The sequence below is a fragment of the Leucoraja erinacea genome, chromosome 40 (genome assembly GCF_028641065.1).
Source record: "Leucoraja erinacea ecotype New England chromosome 40, Leri_hhj_1, whole genome shotgun sequence".
Taxonomy (NCBI): Eukaryota; Metazoa; Chordata; class Chondrichthyes; order Rajiformes; family Rajidae; genus Leucoraja; species Leucoraja erinaceus.
Window position 1 is genome coordinate 3,456,247 of NC_073416.1, and position 14,707 is coordinate 3,470,953.

General features: G+C 51.1%; 1 protein-coding gene across 1 annotated transcript in view; it reads right to left on the minus strand.

Moving 5' to 3' along the window:
• LOC129714766 (activin receptor type-1-like) overlaps positions 1–14,707 on the minus strand; it is an 89,345-nt gene that overhangs the window by 12,780 nt on the left and 61,858 nt on the right. Inside the window, 6 exon segments of the mRNA XM_055664597.1 lie at positions 240–282; positions 285–388; positions 2,009–2,094; positions 3,079–3,092; positions 4,713–4,918; positions 8,553–8,774. Of these exon segments, the coding sequence (XP_055520572.1) occupies positions 240–282; positions 285–388; positions 2,009–2,094; positions 3,079–3,092; positions 4,713–4,918; positions 8,553–8,774 (675 nt within the window).

Consider the following 14,707-nt stretch of genomic DNA (forward strand, 5'->3'; position numbering starts at 1 on the left):
AAATAGGCAACGTTTCGGGACGAAACCCTTCCGGGTTTCGGCCCGAAACGTTACCTATTTCCTTTGCTCCATAGATGCTGCTGCACCCGCTGAGTTTCTCCAGCTTTTTTTTGTGTACCTTTAATATACTTGGCCGAAATGCATTTCGTTGTCTAATGCATTTCGTTGTCTCTGTACTGTACACTGACAATGACAATTAAATTGAATCTGATATGTGTTTTTTTACACAGCGCACTCACCCAGAATGTTATCGTGCCTCAGCAAGACAGTGTTGTAAATCTCTCCGTCTCCCGAAACCAGGACTGCTCATCTCTGGACGAGAAGATCTTGACGGCCACATTCTCGCCCTGCCACAAGCCCCTCCACACTTCACCGTATCGGCCTTTCCCTAGGAGAAAGGCAAGCGGGGATTTGAGGAACGTTCTCCAACGTTTCCGGTGAGTCGGTGCAGGCGGGAACGCCACGACCCAGTTCCCTCGCAGTTGAAATGTGTCGGAAGGAACTGGTTCAAATCGAAGACAAACACAGAGTGCTGGAGTAACTCAGCGGGACGGGCAGCATCTCTGGAGAGAAGGAATGGGTGACGTTTCGGGGCAATGGTTCAGGTCAGAAGGGTCTCGACTCGAAACGTCACCCATTCCTTTTCGGGTCGAGACCCTTAACCATATAACCATATAACCATATAACAATTACAGCACGGAAACAGGCCATCTCGACCCTTCTAGTCCGTGCCGAACACATAATCTCCCCTAGTCCCATATACCTGCGCTCAGACCATAACCCTCCATTCCCTTCCCATCCATATAAATCCATACCCTTCTTCAGACTCTTTAAATAGAAACATAGAAAATAGGTGCAGGAGTAGAGGCCATTCGGCCCTTCGAGCCTGCACCATTCGCCATTCAATATGATCATCCAACTCAGTATCCCATCCCCGCCTTCTCTCCATACCCCCTGATCCCTTTAGCCACAAGGGCCACATCTAACTCCCTCTTAAATATAGCCAATGAACTGTGTGGCCTCAACTACCTTCTGTGGCAGAGAATTCCACAGATTCACCACTCTCTGTGTAAAAAATGATTTTCTCATCTCGGTCCTAAAAGATTTCCCCCTTATCCTTAAACTGTGTGACCCCTTGTTCTGGACTTCCCCAACATCGGGAATAATCTTCCTGCATCTAGCCTGTCCAACCCCTTAAGAATTTTATGATACAATATAACTTTATTTATCCCAAGAGGGAAATTGGTCTTTGGTGAGACTTAAGACTTTGGTGAGGCCACGTTTGGGGGAAGATGTCTTACACACTGTCATTTCGCTGCCACCATCGGAAAGGGGTGCCGGACCCGGAGAACAGTGACCTCCAAGCTCAATATTACCTCAATGGGGTTAGGTTAGGTAAGGGGGAGGTACAGTGAGACCTGGGTGTCCTTGTACACCAGTCACTGAAAGTTGCCAATGCAGGTACAGCAGGCAGTGAAGAAAGTTAATGCAATGTTGGTCTTCACAACAAGAGGATTTCAGTATAGGAGTAAAGAGGTTCTTCTGCAGTTGTATAGGGCTCTGGTAAAACCACATCTGGAGTATTGTGTAGTTTTGGTCTCCTAATCTGAGGAAGGACATCCTTGTGATTGAGGGAGTGCAGCGTAGGTTCGCGAGATTGATCCCTGGGATGGCGGGACTGTCGTATGAGGAAAGATTGAAAAGACTAGGCTTGTATTCACTGGAGTTTAGAAGGATGAGGGGGGGGGTCTTATAGAAACATATAACATTATAAAATGACTGGACAAGCTAGAGGCAGGAAAAATGTTCCCAATGTTGGGCGAGTCCAGAACCAGGGGCCACACAGTCTTAGAATAAAGGGGAGGCCATTTAAGACTGAGGTGAGAAAAAATGTTTGCACCCAGAGAGTTGTGAACTTGTGGAATTTGTGCTGAGGCAGAGTTAGCAGGGTCACGTGGGGATGAATTCGAAGGTAACGCCAAGGGTGTTGGCAAAGGCTGGTACTCACCGACACACTCTATCAGTGTGATTTGCCTGGCCACCGTTCTTTGAACAAGGAAAGGCAGACCAGATCCACTCCCAGAAGTACAGGAAGTCAAAAACCAAGCCCCTCATATTACCCCTAAACTTCTGTTTGAGGGGGGGGGGGGTAGGGGGGGGGGGTTAGGGGGGGGGGGTCAGGGGGTCCTCTTGTTGAATCTTCCCTAATCCCCTGTCGTATGAGGAAAGATTGAAAAAGACTCAAATACGCAGTGTATTCACAAGGGGGGGGGGTGGAGTTTAGAAGGATGAGGGGGGATTCTTTATAGAAACATATAACGGGGTATAAAAGGACTAGGATAAGCTATTTTCAGGCAGGAAAAGTACCCGGTTGCAAAAAGGGTGGTTCCCAATGGTTTTAAATACTGGGGGGGGGGGGGGGTGGGGGGGGGGGGGGGTGGGGGGGGGGGGGGGGGGGGGGGGGGGGGGGGGGGGGGGGGGGGGGGGGGTACGGGGGGGAGCTAGGGGGAAAGGTTTTAGAATATGTTTAAAGCAAAAAAAATTAACAGGTAGACATTATCTTTTACATTAAATGGGCGGAAAGACTATAACCCGTGAGTCCAGAACCAGGGGCCACACACAGTCTTAGAATAAAGGGGAGGTCATTTAAGACTGAGGTGAGAAAAAATGTTTGCACCCAGAGAGTTGTGAACTTGTGGAATTTGTGCTGTGAGGCAGAGTTAGCAGGTCACGTGGTCATGTTGGGGGGGGTTGATGGGGATTATTTTTGGAATTAATCTTTGACACTTTAGGCTATTTAACATGGAGGTGTTTCCTTAAACGAGTGTAGCAGGGTCACGTGGGGAACTATTCGAAGGTAACGCCAAGGTGTTGGCAAAGGCTGGTACTCACCTACACACTCTACATCAGCAGTGTGGGGGGACCGGGGGGGGGGGGGGGGGTAGAGGGGGGTGGGGGGGGTACAGCGCGGGGGGGACCGACCTGTTTTGGGGGGGGGGGGGGGGGTACCGGGGGGGAACAAGGAAGGCAGACAATATCCACTCACCCGAAGTTGGGGGGGGGGGGGGGGGGGGGGGGTGATCAAACAAGTCCTAAAGGGGGGGGGGGGGGGGGGGGGGGGGGGGGGGGGGGGGGGGGGGGGGGGGGGGCAAGGAAAAAAGAAGCATTTGTTAATTTAAACATGGAGTGGAACAATTTAGTCTAGTTTAGAGATACAGCGCGGAAACAAGCCATTTTGATCATCTCATCTGACACCCATGTTCCTAATTCCCCTGCTCTCGTGATCCTACACACCTCTCTAAGATCACCCCTCATCCTCCGACACGACAAGAGTTGGTGTCTGTAAATTGCCCCCCAGTGTGTAGGTATGTTACAAAACCTACCTGAATCGTCATTGGGAATCTGCCCACAGCCAGGTCCACGATTTTGGCGCTGTTTGGAGGGGGCGGGTTTAAAACGCGATTTTTACTAGGCTGTACTAATCGCAGATGTTCAGCCTAGTAAATCATTAACGAAAAATCGCTGCAAGACCCGGTCGCAAAAGGTATTATTAGTTTTATAGGCCTCGATAATATAGTTATAATAGTTTTAAAATTACTGTCTCATTCCGCAACCTCTCGCAGCCCCAGGGTTTTATAAAGCAAACAATTAAAGGTATGTACCTTATTTTTACATTAAATGGGGCATATATATAACCCTGTATATCAAGTTATCTATAGCGAGTAGTTCATTTTGGGCTTTTTATATCCCGCAGTATTTTTCTCGGCATTTGAGGGCACTAATCCAGCGCGATGCGAACGTTCTAAACCAGCGCGTTCCACATGAACCCACTAGAAAGCCGATTTAAATGGGCATTTATTTACAGCAATTGAACACTAAATTCCTTCCATTTGGCCTATAAATTAATGTAAATTAGATATAAAAATCATGTTATATTGTGAATTATTTGTGAATAATCTTTGGACACTTAGGCTATTTAAAAATGTTAATCTTTCCTTAAGAAATGGGCTTTTGACTATCCAAGATCACAGCTTTTTTGTAATGTCCATTGAAAATCAATAGGGAACAAGATGCTAATTTCCGAGTATGAAAATGGTCATAACTTTTTTTAATACTTGAGATATGAAAGTGAATTTGGTGTCAAATTAAACTTATTGTTATGCTTTATCTGATGGGATAAATTGCAGACTTGATTTTTTAAATCTCAAAATTTTGTAACATTGCTACAGTGTGTGGGGACTTTTAGAGATACAGCGCGGAAACAGGCCCTTCGGCCCACCGAGTCCGTGCCGACCAGTGACACTAACGCTATCCTACACACACACACACACTAGGGACAATATACATTTGACACCAAAGCCAATTAACCTACAAACCTGCACGTCTTTTGGAGTGTGGGAGGAAACCGGAGCGCCCGGAGAAAAGCCACGCGGGTCACGGGGAGAACGTGCAAACTCCGTACAGACAGCGCCCGTAGTCAGGAGAGGAGGGGGGGAGGGCCGCCTCACAGCGCCAGAGACCCCGGTTCCATGGAACCGGGGTCTCTGGCGCTGTGAGGCGGCAACTCTACCGCTGCGCCCATATTTGGAAGGTCGTTTAGTTTTGCGGCACAGCGCGGAAACAGGCCCTTCGGCCCACCTACTGTGTGTCTGCCCCCCCCCCCCCCCGACCCAAACGCATACCAAAGAAGTCAGAAGGTGGGGGGAGCTTACGGTGATGGTGTTGTCTCCGGGGTCGGTGAGCTTCAGCATGTCGGCCTTGCTCAGCTCCTCGTCCTTGTGCAGGAACGGCACCTTCCTGATCCGGCACAGCTTCTTGTGGAAGACAAGCAGCAGGACGGCCAGGGCGCACAGCAGCACCAGCACCACCACCACCGGCACCACGATCTTCACCACAGGCGTCAACCTGCTGGCCGGCTCTGCCGGAGGGGCAAACCAGAGAGGGTGGTGAGCGACTGGGCACACAACACCACTTGTTGTTAACACCCCTCCCTCTCCTCTCTCTCCCCCTTCCCTCTCCTCTCTCCCCCCTCCCTCTCCTCTCTCCCCCCTTCCCTCTCCTCTCCCCCCCTTCCCTCTCCTCTCTCCCCCCTCCTCCTCTCTCTCACCCCCTCTCCTCTCTCCCCCCTTCCCCTCTCCCCCCCCTCCTCTCTCTCTCCCCCCCTCTCCTCTCCTCTCTCCCCCCCTCCCTCTCTCTCTTCTCTCCCCCCTCCCACTCCTCCCATCCTCCCCCCTCCTCTCCTCCCTCCCCCCTCCTCCCTCCCCTCCTCCTCCCTCCCCTCCTCCTCCTCCTCCCCTCCCTCCATTTCTCTCTCACCCCTCCCTCTCCTCTCTCCCCCTCCCTCTCCTCTCTCCCCCCCCCCTCCCCCTCCCTCTCTCTCTCTCTCTCTCTCCCCCTCCCTCTCTCTCTCCCCCCTCCTCTCTCTCTCTCCCCCCATCTCTCCCCCCCCCCCCTCCCCCCTCCTCTCCTCCCTCCCCCCCCCCCCCTCCCCCCTCCCCCTCCTCCCTCCCCTCCCCCTCTCTCCCCCCCTCCCTCTCCTCTCTCCCCCCTCCTATCCTCTCCTCCTCCTCTCTCTCACCCCTCCTCACTCCCTCCCTCCTCCCATCTTCTCCCCCCCCTCCTCCCCCCCCCCTCCCTCCCTCTCCCTCCCCTCCCCTCCCTCCCTCCCTCCCTCTCCCTCTCCCTCTCTCTCTAACCCTCTCCCTCTCTCTCTCCCCCCCCTCCCTCTCTCTCTCCTCTCTCCCCCCCCTCTCTCCCCCCATCTCCCTCCCTCTCTCTCCCCTCCTCCCTCCCCCTCTCTTTCTTTCCTCCCCCCCTCTCCCCTCTCCCTCCACTCTCTCTCTCCCTCCCCCTCCCTCCCTCTCCCCCCCCCCTCTCTTCCTCCCCCTCTTCTTCAATAACTATATAGAATTTAAAGCCCTGTGCATGAAATATGCCACCTGTATGCACATCATTGGCTTCTGTGACTGGAGAATATTAGTCAAGTTATCAATGCAAGCAGCGACATCAAAGCTTTCCAGGGTTGCTACAGTGTGTTGTAGGTGCAGGCTCTTGCCAGGAGGTGGCAGCCAAGTGCCTCCTCCTGCACCTATTTTCAATGTTTCTATGTTTCTATGAAGAGATGTGGGACATGTGAATGGAAGGTATGCAAATGGTAAATAAGGAAGGGTGGAGCCCACAATGGTCCATTGTTGGCTGTGGGGAAGGTGATGAGTCATACAGGCAGTGAAACTCAACAAGACGACAGTGAAGCTAGTTCGGCGACTAGTGTAGGGGGAGGGGCGGAGAGAGAGGGGATGTAGGGATTACTTGAAGAGTCTCGACCCGAAACGTCACCCACTCCTTCTCTCCAGAGATGCTGCCTGTCCCGCTGAGTTACTCCAGCATTTTGTGTCTATGTTCTGCTGGGGGTGCAAGCTGCCCAAGCGAAATATGAGGAACACCGGCTGAAATCGCCCAGTCTGCGCTTGGTCTCGCCGATGTACAGGAGCCCACACCTGGAACAGCGGATACAGCAGATGAGGTTGGAGGCCTCATAGAGTCTCTTGCCCAGAGTAGGTGAATCGAGGACCAGAGGACATAGGTTTAAGGTGAAAAGATTTAATAGGAATCTGAGGGGTAACTTATTCACACAAAGGGTGGTGGATGTATGGAACTAGCTGCCAGAGGAGGTGGTTGAGACAGGGACTATCACAACAGTTGGACAGGTACATGGATGGGACAGGTTTGGAGGGATATGGACCATAGAAACATAGAAAATAGGTGCAGGAGTAGGCCCTTCGAGCCTGCACCATTCACCATTCAATATGATCATGGCTGATCATCCAACTCAGTATCCCATACCTGCCTTCTCTCCATACCCCCTGATCCCTTTAGCCACAAGGGCCACATTCTAACTCCCTCTTAAATATAGCCAATGAACTGTGGCTTCAACTACCTTCTGTGGCAGAGAATTCCACAGATTCAACACTCTCTGCGTGAAAAATGTTTTTCTCATCTCGGTCCTAAAAGATTTCCCCCTTAACATTAAACTGTGACCCCTTGTTCTGGACTTCCCCAACATCGGGAATAATCTTCCTGCATCTAGCCTGTCCAACCCCTTAAGAATTTTGTAAGTTTCTATAAGATCACCCCTCAATCTTCTAAATTCCAGCGAGTACAAGCCGAGTCTATCCAATCTTTCTTCATATGAAAGTCCTGACATCCCAGGAATCAGTCTGGTGAACCTTCTCTGTACTCCCTCTATGGCAAGAATGTCTTTCCTCAGATCAGGAGACCAAAACTGTACGCAATACTCCAGGTGTGGTCTCACCAAGACCCTGTACAACTGCAGTAGAACCTCCCTGCTCCTATACTCAAATCCTTTTGCTATGAATGCTAACAGACCATTCGCCTTCTTCACTGCCTGCTGCACCTGCATGACTCCTTTTATGCATTTCGAAAATGCATTTCGTTGTCTCTGCACTGTACACTGACAATGACAATTAAAATTGAATCTGAATCGGAATCTTTTAATGACTGGTGTACCATGACACCCAGGTCTCGTTGCATCTCCCCTTTTCCTAATCGGCCACCGTTCAGATAATGCTGGCAGACTAGTGTAGCTGGGACATGTTGGGCCGGTGTGGGCAAGTTGGGCCGAAGGGCCTGTTTCATGACTCTGTGAACAAGTGTGTCCGAGGATCCTCCAGTGCTTCTACGCAGCGGCGGTGGAAAGCATCTTGTCCGGGAACATTACCATCTGGTTTGGGAATTGCTCTGCCAAGGACAAGAAGGCTCTGCAGAGAGTAGTGCGTTCAGCCGAACGCACTATGGGAACTTCACTCACCCCCCTGCAGGAACTATACAACAGGAGGTGCAACTCCAGGGCAAACAAAATCATGAGAGACCCCTTCCACCCCTGCAACGGACTGTTCCAGCCGCTACGGTCAGGCAAACGCCTCCGTTGCCATGCAGTGAGAACGGAGAGGTTGAGAAGGAGTTTCTTCCCAGAGGCAATTCGGACTGTAAACGCCCATCTCACCAGGGACTGACTCTACAGAACGTTTTTTCCTTCTATTATTTATTATGTAAAAGAATATGTGTGTTATGATTGTGTTTATAATTTGCTTGGTTGTTTTGTTGTTTGTCTTTTGCACAACAGTCCGCGAGCATTGCCACTTTCATTTCACTGCACATCTCGTATGTGTATGTGACAAATAAACTTGACTTGACTTGACTTGAACCCCTCTGCCTCACCTGCAAGGACTGTCGGGGAGGGGACCCTGTACAATCACACACCATTGTCTTGGTCTCGTTATCAGTATCATTATCGACCAACAATCACTCATTCACAGGGTAGACAAAAGTGCTGGAGAAACTCAGCGGGTGCAGCAGCATCTATGGAGCGAAGGAAATAGGCCGATGAAGGAAATAGGCAACGTTTCGGGACGAAACCCTTCCGGGTTTCGTCCCGAAACGTTGCCTATTTCCTTCGCTTCGTGGATGCTGCTGCACCCGCTGAGTTTCTCCAGCTTTTTTTGTCTACCTTCGATTTTCCAGCAGCGGCCCACCTTCGAACGTGCCCACGGTCAGGTTGCGGTTGCAGAAGTCGCCCGTGCAGCACCTGGTCCGGCTGCGGGGCGTACGCTGGTCGCAGGGCTGCTCGGCGGAGTTGAAACAGCCCCTCGCCACCTCTTCCGGGTGCTCAACGGTGCGGGAGGCGAAGCACTTGAAGCCGGTGCAGGTGTCCGTCCTGCAGTAACCCAGCTCACAAACGCAGTCGAACCGCTCCACTGAGAAATGAGAAATGAACAGTTGACTGTGACATTGCTCGCTCACGTCAGCCGAGTTCAGTTCAGCTCAGCTCAATTTAGTTTAGAGATACACAGCGCAGAAACAGGCCCTTCGGCCCACCGAGTCCGTGCCGACCAGCGACCCCCGCACACTTGCATTATCCTACACACACACACCAGGGACAATTTTTACAATGATACCGAAGCCAATTAACATAGAAACATAGACAATAGGTGCAGGAGTAGGCCATTCGGCCCTTCGAGCCTGCACCGCTATTCAATATGATCATGGCTGGTCATCCCCAATCAGTATCCCGTTCCTACCAGGGTTTGGTCTTACATAGAAGCATAGAAACATAGACAATAGGTGCAGGATTAGGCCATTCGGCCCTTCGAGCCTGCACCGCCATTCAATATGATCATGGCTGGTCATCCCCAATCAGTACCCCGCTCCTACCAGGGTTTGGTCTTACATAGAAACATAGAAACATAGACAATAGGTGCAGGAGTAGGCCATTCGGCCCTTCGAGCCTGCACCGCCGTTCAATATGATCATGGCTGGTCATCCCCAATCAGTATCCCGTTCCTACCAGGGTTTGGTCTTACATAGAAGCATAGAAACATAGACAATAGGTGCAGGAGTAGAGGCCATTCAGCCCTTCGAGCCTGCACCGCCATTCGATATGATCATGGCTGATCGTCCAACTCAGTATCCTGTACCTGCCTTCTCTCCATACATACCCCCCTGATCCCTTTAGCCACAAGGGCCACATCTAACTCCCTCTTAAATATAGCCAATTAATTGTGGCCTCAACTAGCTTCTGTGGCAGAGAATTCCACGCAATTAGCCTACCAACCTGCACGCACGTCTTTGGGAGTGTGGGAGGAAACCGGAGCGCCCGGAGAAAACCCACGCAGGTCACGGGGGGGAGAATGTACAGGCAGCGCCCGTGGTCGGGATCGAACCCGGGTCACTGGCGCCGTGAGGCAGCGACTCCGCCCACAGCGCAAAAATCCCACGCATTCTTTACGTCACGCAATTCCGTGGCTTCCGTAACAACCAAATCTTTTGCGTCTCACGCCAGGCTTCGACGTACCTACAGGGGGCGCTGACTTGACGTTGGCGTTGCAGAGGGTATCTGTGCAACAGAGGGTGGTCTTCTCTGGAAGTGATGGTTGGTGGCATATCGCAGCGCTGGTCTCGTTGAAGCATCCCCGGTGGTGAACAGGGTAGCCATCCATAATGGTGACCGTCTGGAAGCATAGCTTGCCAAAGCACCGATCTCCCGTGCAGCCTTGACCTTCACACACACACTCGGTAACATTGGGACCTGGTGGGGAAAAGTGTAACGGGCCGTCACTTAATTTCCGAACCGGGACAGGCAGCATCTCTGGAGAGAAGGAATGGGTGACCTTTCGGGTCTCGACCCTTCTTCTGACCTGAACCATTCAACCATTAACCCGAAACGTCACCAGTTCCTTCTCTCCAGAGATGCTGCCCGTCCCGTAGAGTTACTCCAGCATTTTGTGTCAACCTTCGGCCCAACTTGCCCACGCCGGCCATCTACACTAGTCCCACCTGCCTGCTCTTGGTCCATATCCCTCTAAACCTGTCCTATCCATGTACCTGTCTAAATGTTTTTTTAAACGTTGGGGCCTCAACTACCTCCTATACTCTCTAGAATTTAGGAGATTGAGGGGGGATCTTATAGAAACTTACAAAATTCTTAAGGGGTTGGACAGGCTAGATGCAGGAAGATTGTTCCCGATGTTGGGGAAGTCCAGGACAAGGGGTCACAGCTTAAGGATAAGGGGGAAATCCTTTAAAACCGAGATGAGAAGAACTTTTTTCACACACAGAGTGGTGAATCTCTAGAACTCTCTGCCACAGAGGGTAGTTGAGGCCACAGTTCATTGGCTATATTTAAGAGGGAGTTAGATGTGGCCCTTGTGGCTAAGGGGATCAGGGGGTGTGGAGAGAAGGCAGGTACGGGATACTGAGTTGGATGATCAGCCATGATCATATTGAATGGCGGTGCAGGCTCGAAGGGCCGAATGGCCTACTCCTGCACCTAATTTCTATGTTTCTATGTTTCTCCTCCGGCAACTCGTTCCATACACCCACCACCACCCTTTGTGTGAAAAAGTCACCCCTCAAGTTTGAATTAAATCTCCCCCCCCCCCCCCCCCCTTCACCTTAAACCTATGTCCTCTGGTTCTCGATCTCGTTTCCCTTATCCCTAACCAGTCTGAAGCAAATATCCTAGACCACTCCTGCTAAATGCAATGGGCTGTGTACTACGCAACGGAACGTGGGCCTTTGTTTCATCCATTTCAGTAACCGGACCCGACCCGACCCGACTAGCGGTACAATCAACGTTGCGGGGGAACAGTTTGTGTTAATAAATTAAAATTCTGCAAAATGAGGAGAAGATTTTTACCAAAAATGTTTTATTCTTACGAGGATGTTTCTGTAGCCGGCTTCCGTCTCCGCACCAAAGATCCCGTAGCGGAGAAAAGATACTAGTGCGGAGATGGAAGTTGGTTACGGAAATGGGGCCGAAAATGACCCCCTGAATCTGCCCATGGCCGGGCTACCTGTTTTTCGTCGAGTGGGCTATCTTGCTCGCTATAGGATCTTTGGTCTGAAGAAGGGTCTCGACCCGAAACGTCACCCATTCCTTCTCTCCAGAGATGCTGCCTGTCCCCGCTGAGTTACTCCAGGTTTTTGTGTCTCTCTTCAGTTTAAACCAGCATCTGCAGTTCCTTCTTGCACTGTGCATTTACCTGATCTATCCCTCTCATGATTTTGGACATGTTTATGAGATCACCCCTCATCCTCTTGTACCAGAAGGAATAGAGTCCCAGCCTGCTCAACCTCTCCCTGTAGCTCAGACCCTCGGGTCCTTTTGTGGAAACAAGAAGCAAAGAGAGAGATTTACCTTCTGGAAGACCACCTCTCACGAGGAGTGGCGGCCTAACAAGAGATGACAGCGCGCAGATCAGGAACGATTTCACCGCCATCGGACACCTGGAAGTTGAGGGAGACATGTGGTTTTATTGATCACCTTTTACTGTAGGTTTTAATCAAATTCACAATCAAATTCGCCAGTCGGCACGGCGGTGCAGCGGGTAGAGCTGCTGCCTCACAGCGCCAGAGACCCGGGTTCAATCCCGACCACGAACACTGTCTGTACGGAGTTTGCATGTTCTCCCCGTGTGTGTGTGTGTGTGTGTGTTTCTCCGGGCGCTCTGGTTTCAACTCCGCTCCGCCCCGACTCAAAGTATTTGTACGAAGAACCAGTTGCACTACCCGGACCCCCCCGTACAACAGTATCGGAGAGAGTCCAAGTGGAGTTACGAATTCTCACAATAAACAGTTAGCAGGTCGGGCAGCATCTGCGAAGAGAGAAACAGAGATTCCCACACTGACCTTTCTGTCCTGGGCCTCCTCCACTGTCAGAGTGAGGCCCAGCGCAAATTGGAGGAACAGCACCTCATATTCCGCTTGGGCAGCTCACACCCCAGCGGTATGAACATTGACTTCTCCAGCTTCAAGTAACCCTTGCTTTCCCTCCCTCTCCATCCCCTCCCCCACCCTAGTTCTTCAATCAATCTGACTGTCCTCCTGATTACATTTTATCTTTGTGCACCTCGTTGTCAGCTTCCCCTTGCTGACAATGATCTAATCTACATTTTCCTTAACCTTCGCCCCCTTTGATGCCTCGTTTTCACACCTTACCCTTCCTTATCTCTGTGTCTCCCTCTCCCTCTCCCTCTATGAGGGGGGGGGGTCTTATAGAAACATATAAAATTATAAAAGGACTGGACAAGCTAGATGCAGGAAACATGTTTTCAATGTTGGGCGAGTCCAGAACCAGGGGCCACACAGTCTTAGAATAAAGGGGAGGCCATTTAAAACTGTTTCACCCAGAGAGTTGTGAATTTGTGGAATTCCCTGCCACAGAGGGCAGTGGAGGCCAAGTCACTGGATGGATTTAAGAGAGAGTTAGATAGAGCTCTAGGGGCTAGTGGAATCAAGGGATATGGGGGAGAAGGCAGGCACGGGTTATTGATTGGGGACGATCAGCCATGATCACAATGAATGGCGGTGCTGGCTCGAAGGGCCGAATGGCCTCCTCCTGCACCTATTTTCTATGTTTCCCCTGACTCTGAATCTGACGAAGGGTCTCGACCCAAAACGGCACCCATTCCTTCTCTCCAGAGATGCTGGCTGTCCCGCTGAGTTACTCCAGCATTTTGTGTGTCTCTCTGTGAATGTAAACCAGCACATTGCAGCTCCTTCCTGCACAGTTAATTCCCTTCATCCTGTTTGAAAAGATGGGACCTGCTTACATCGTTTCCGCGCTGTATCTCTAAACTGAACCAAACCATTTAACCGAAGACACCGTAGACACAAAATGCTGGAATAACGCCCATGTCCCACTTAGGAAACCTGAACGGAAACCTCTGGAGACTTTGCGCCCCGCCCAAGGTTTCCGTGCGGTTCCCGGAGGTTTTTGTCAGTCTCCCTACCTGCTTCCACTACCTGCAACCTCCGGCAACCACGTGCAACCTCCGGGAACCGCATGGAAACCTTGGGTGAGGCGCAAAGTCTCCAGAGGTTTCCGTTCAGGTTTCCTAAGTGGGACAGGGGCATAACAGTATTGGTGTACAAAGAGATCTTTGTATCTATTGCCATAGAGGGAGTGCAGAGAAGGTTCACCAGACTGATTCCTGGGATGTCAGGACTGTCTTATGAAGAAAGACTGGATAGACTCGGTTTATACTCTCTAGAATTTAGAAGATTGAGAGGGGATCTTATAGAAACTTACAAAATTCTTAAGGGGTTGGACAGGCTAGATGCAGGAAGATTGTTCCCGATGTTAGGGAAGTCCAGGGACAAGGGGTCACAGCTTAAGGATAAAGGGGAAATCCTTTAAAACCGAGATGAGAAGAACTTTTTTCACACAGAGAGTGGTGAATCTCTGGAACTCTCTGCCACAGAGGGTAGTTGAGGCCAGTTCAGTGGCTATATTTAAGAGGGAGTTAGATGTGGCCCTTGTGGCTAAGGGGATCAGGGGGTATGGAGAGAAGGCAGGTACGGGATACTGAGTTGGATGATCAGCCATGATCATATTGAATGGCGGTGCAGGCTCGAAGGGCCGAATGGCCTACTCCTGCACCTAATTTCTATGTTTCTATGTTTCTATCTCGTGGTGCAAGTCCACAGCTCCTTGAACCTGGCAACTCAAGTGGTAAAGATAGAGTGGCAAATAAGGCATATGATACGCTTGCCATCATTGGTTGGGGTATGGAGTACAAGTCAGGAAGTAATGGCCCCTGTCCCACTTAGGAAACCTGAACGGAAAACCTCTGGAGACTTTGCGCCCCACCCGAGGTTTCCGTGCGGTTCCCGGAGGTTTCTGTCAGTCTCCCTGTCTGCTTCCACTACCTGCAACCTCCGGCAACCACCTGCAACCTCCGGGAACCGCACGGAAACCTTGGGTGGGGCGCAAAGTCTCCAGAGGTTTTCCGTTCAGGTTTCCTAAGTGGCATTACACTCAGCGGGACGGGCGGTCGGGCAGCATCTCTGGAGAGAAGGGATGGGCACATTTTTCAAATCGAGACCCTTCTTTCAGATGGGACTAATTCGCCCACAGAGGGTGGGCCATGCATTTTCTCCGGGCGCAGGAACGAGTTAAAAAAAACCTTCTCCGACAGGTGAAAGGGGCGTCTGAAGAGGTGGATGGCTTTCTGTGAACTTTAGGCAGGAAACAGATGCTTTGTGATTAAGGGAGGGGGGGAGAGATATGTTGCAACAGGACATGCTCTGGTCGGGCATTGCGTGCAAGCACCAGCTGCTTCCCAGCCCCATTGTGTGAGTGCGCGGAAGGTCCACACCTTTTGGAATGGACATTATCATAGTGCAG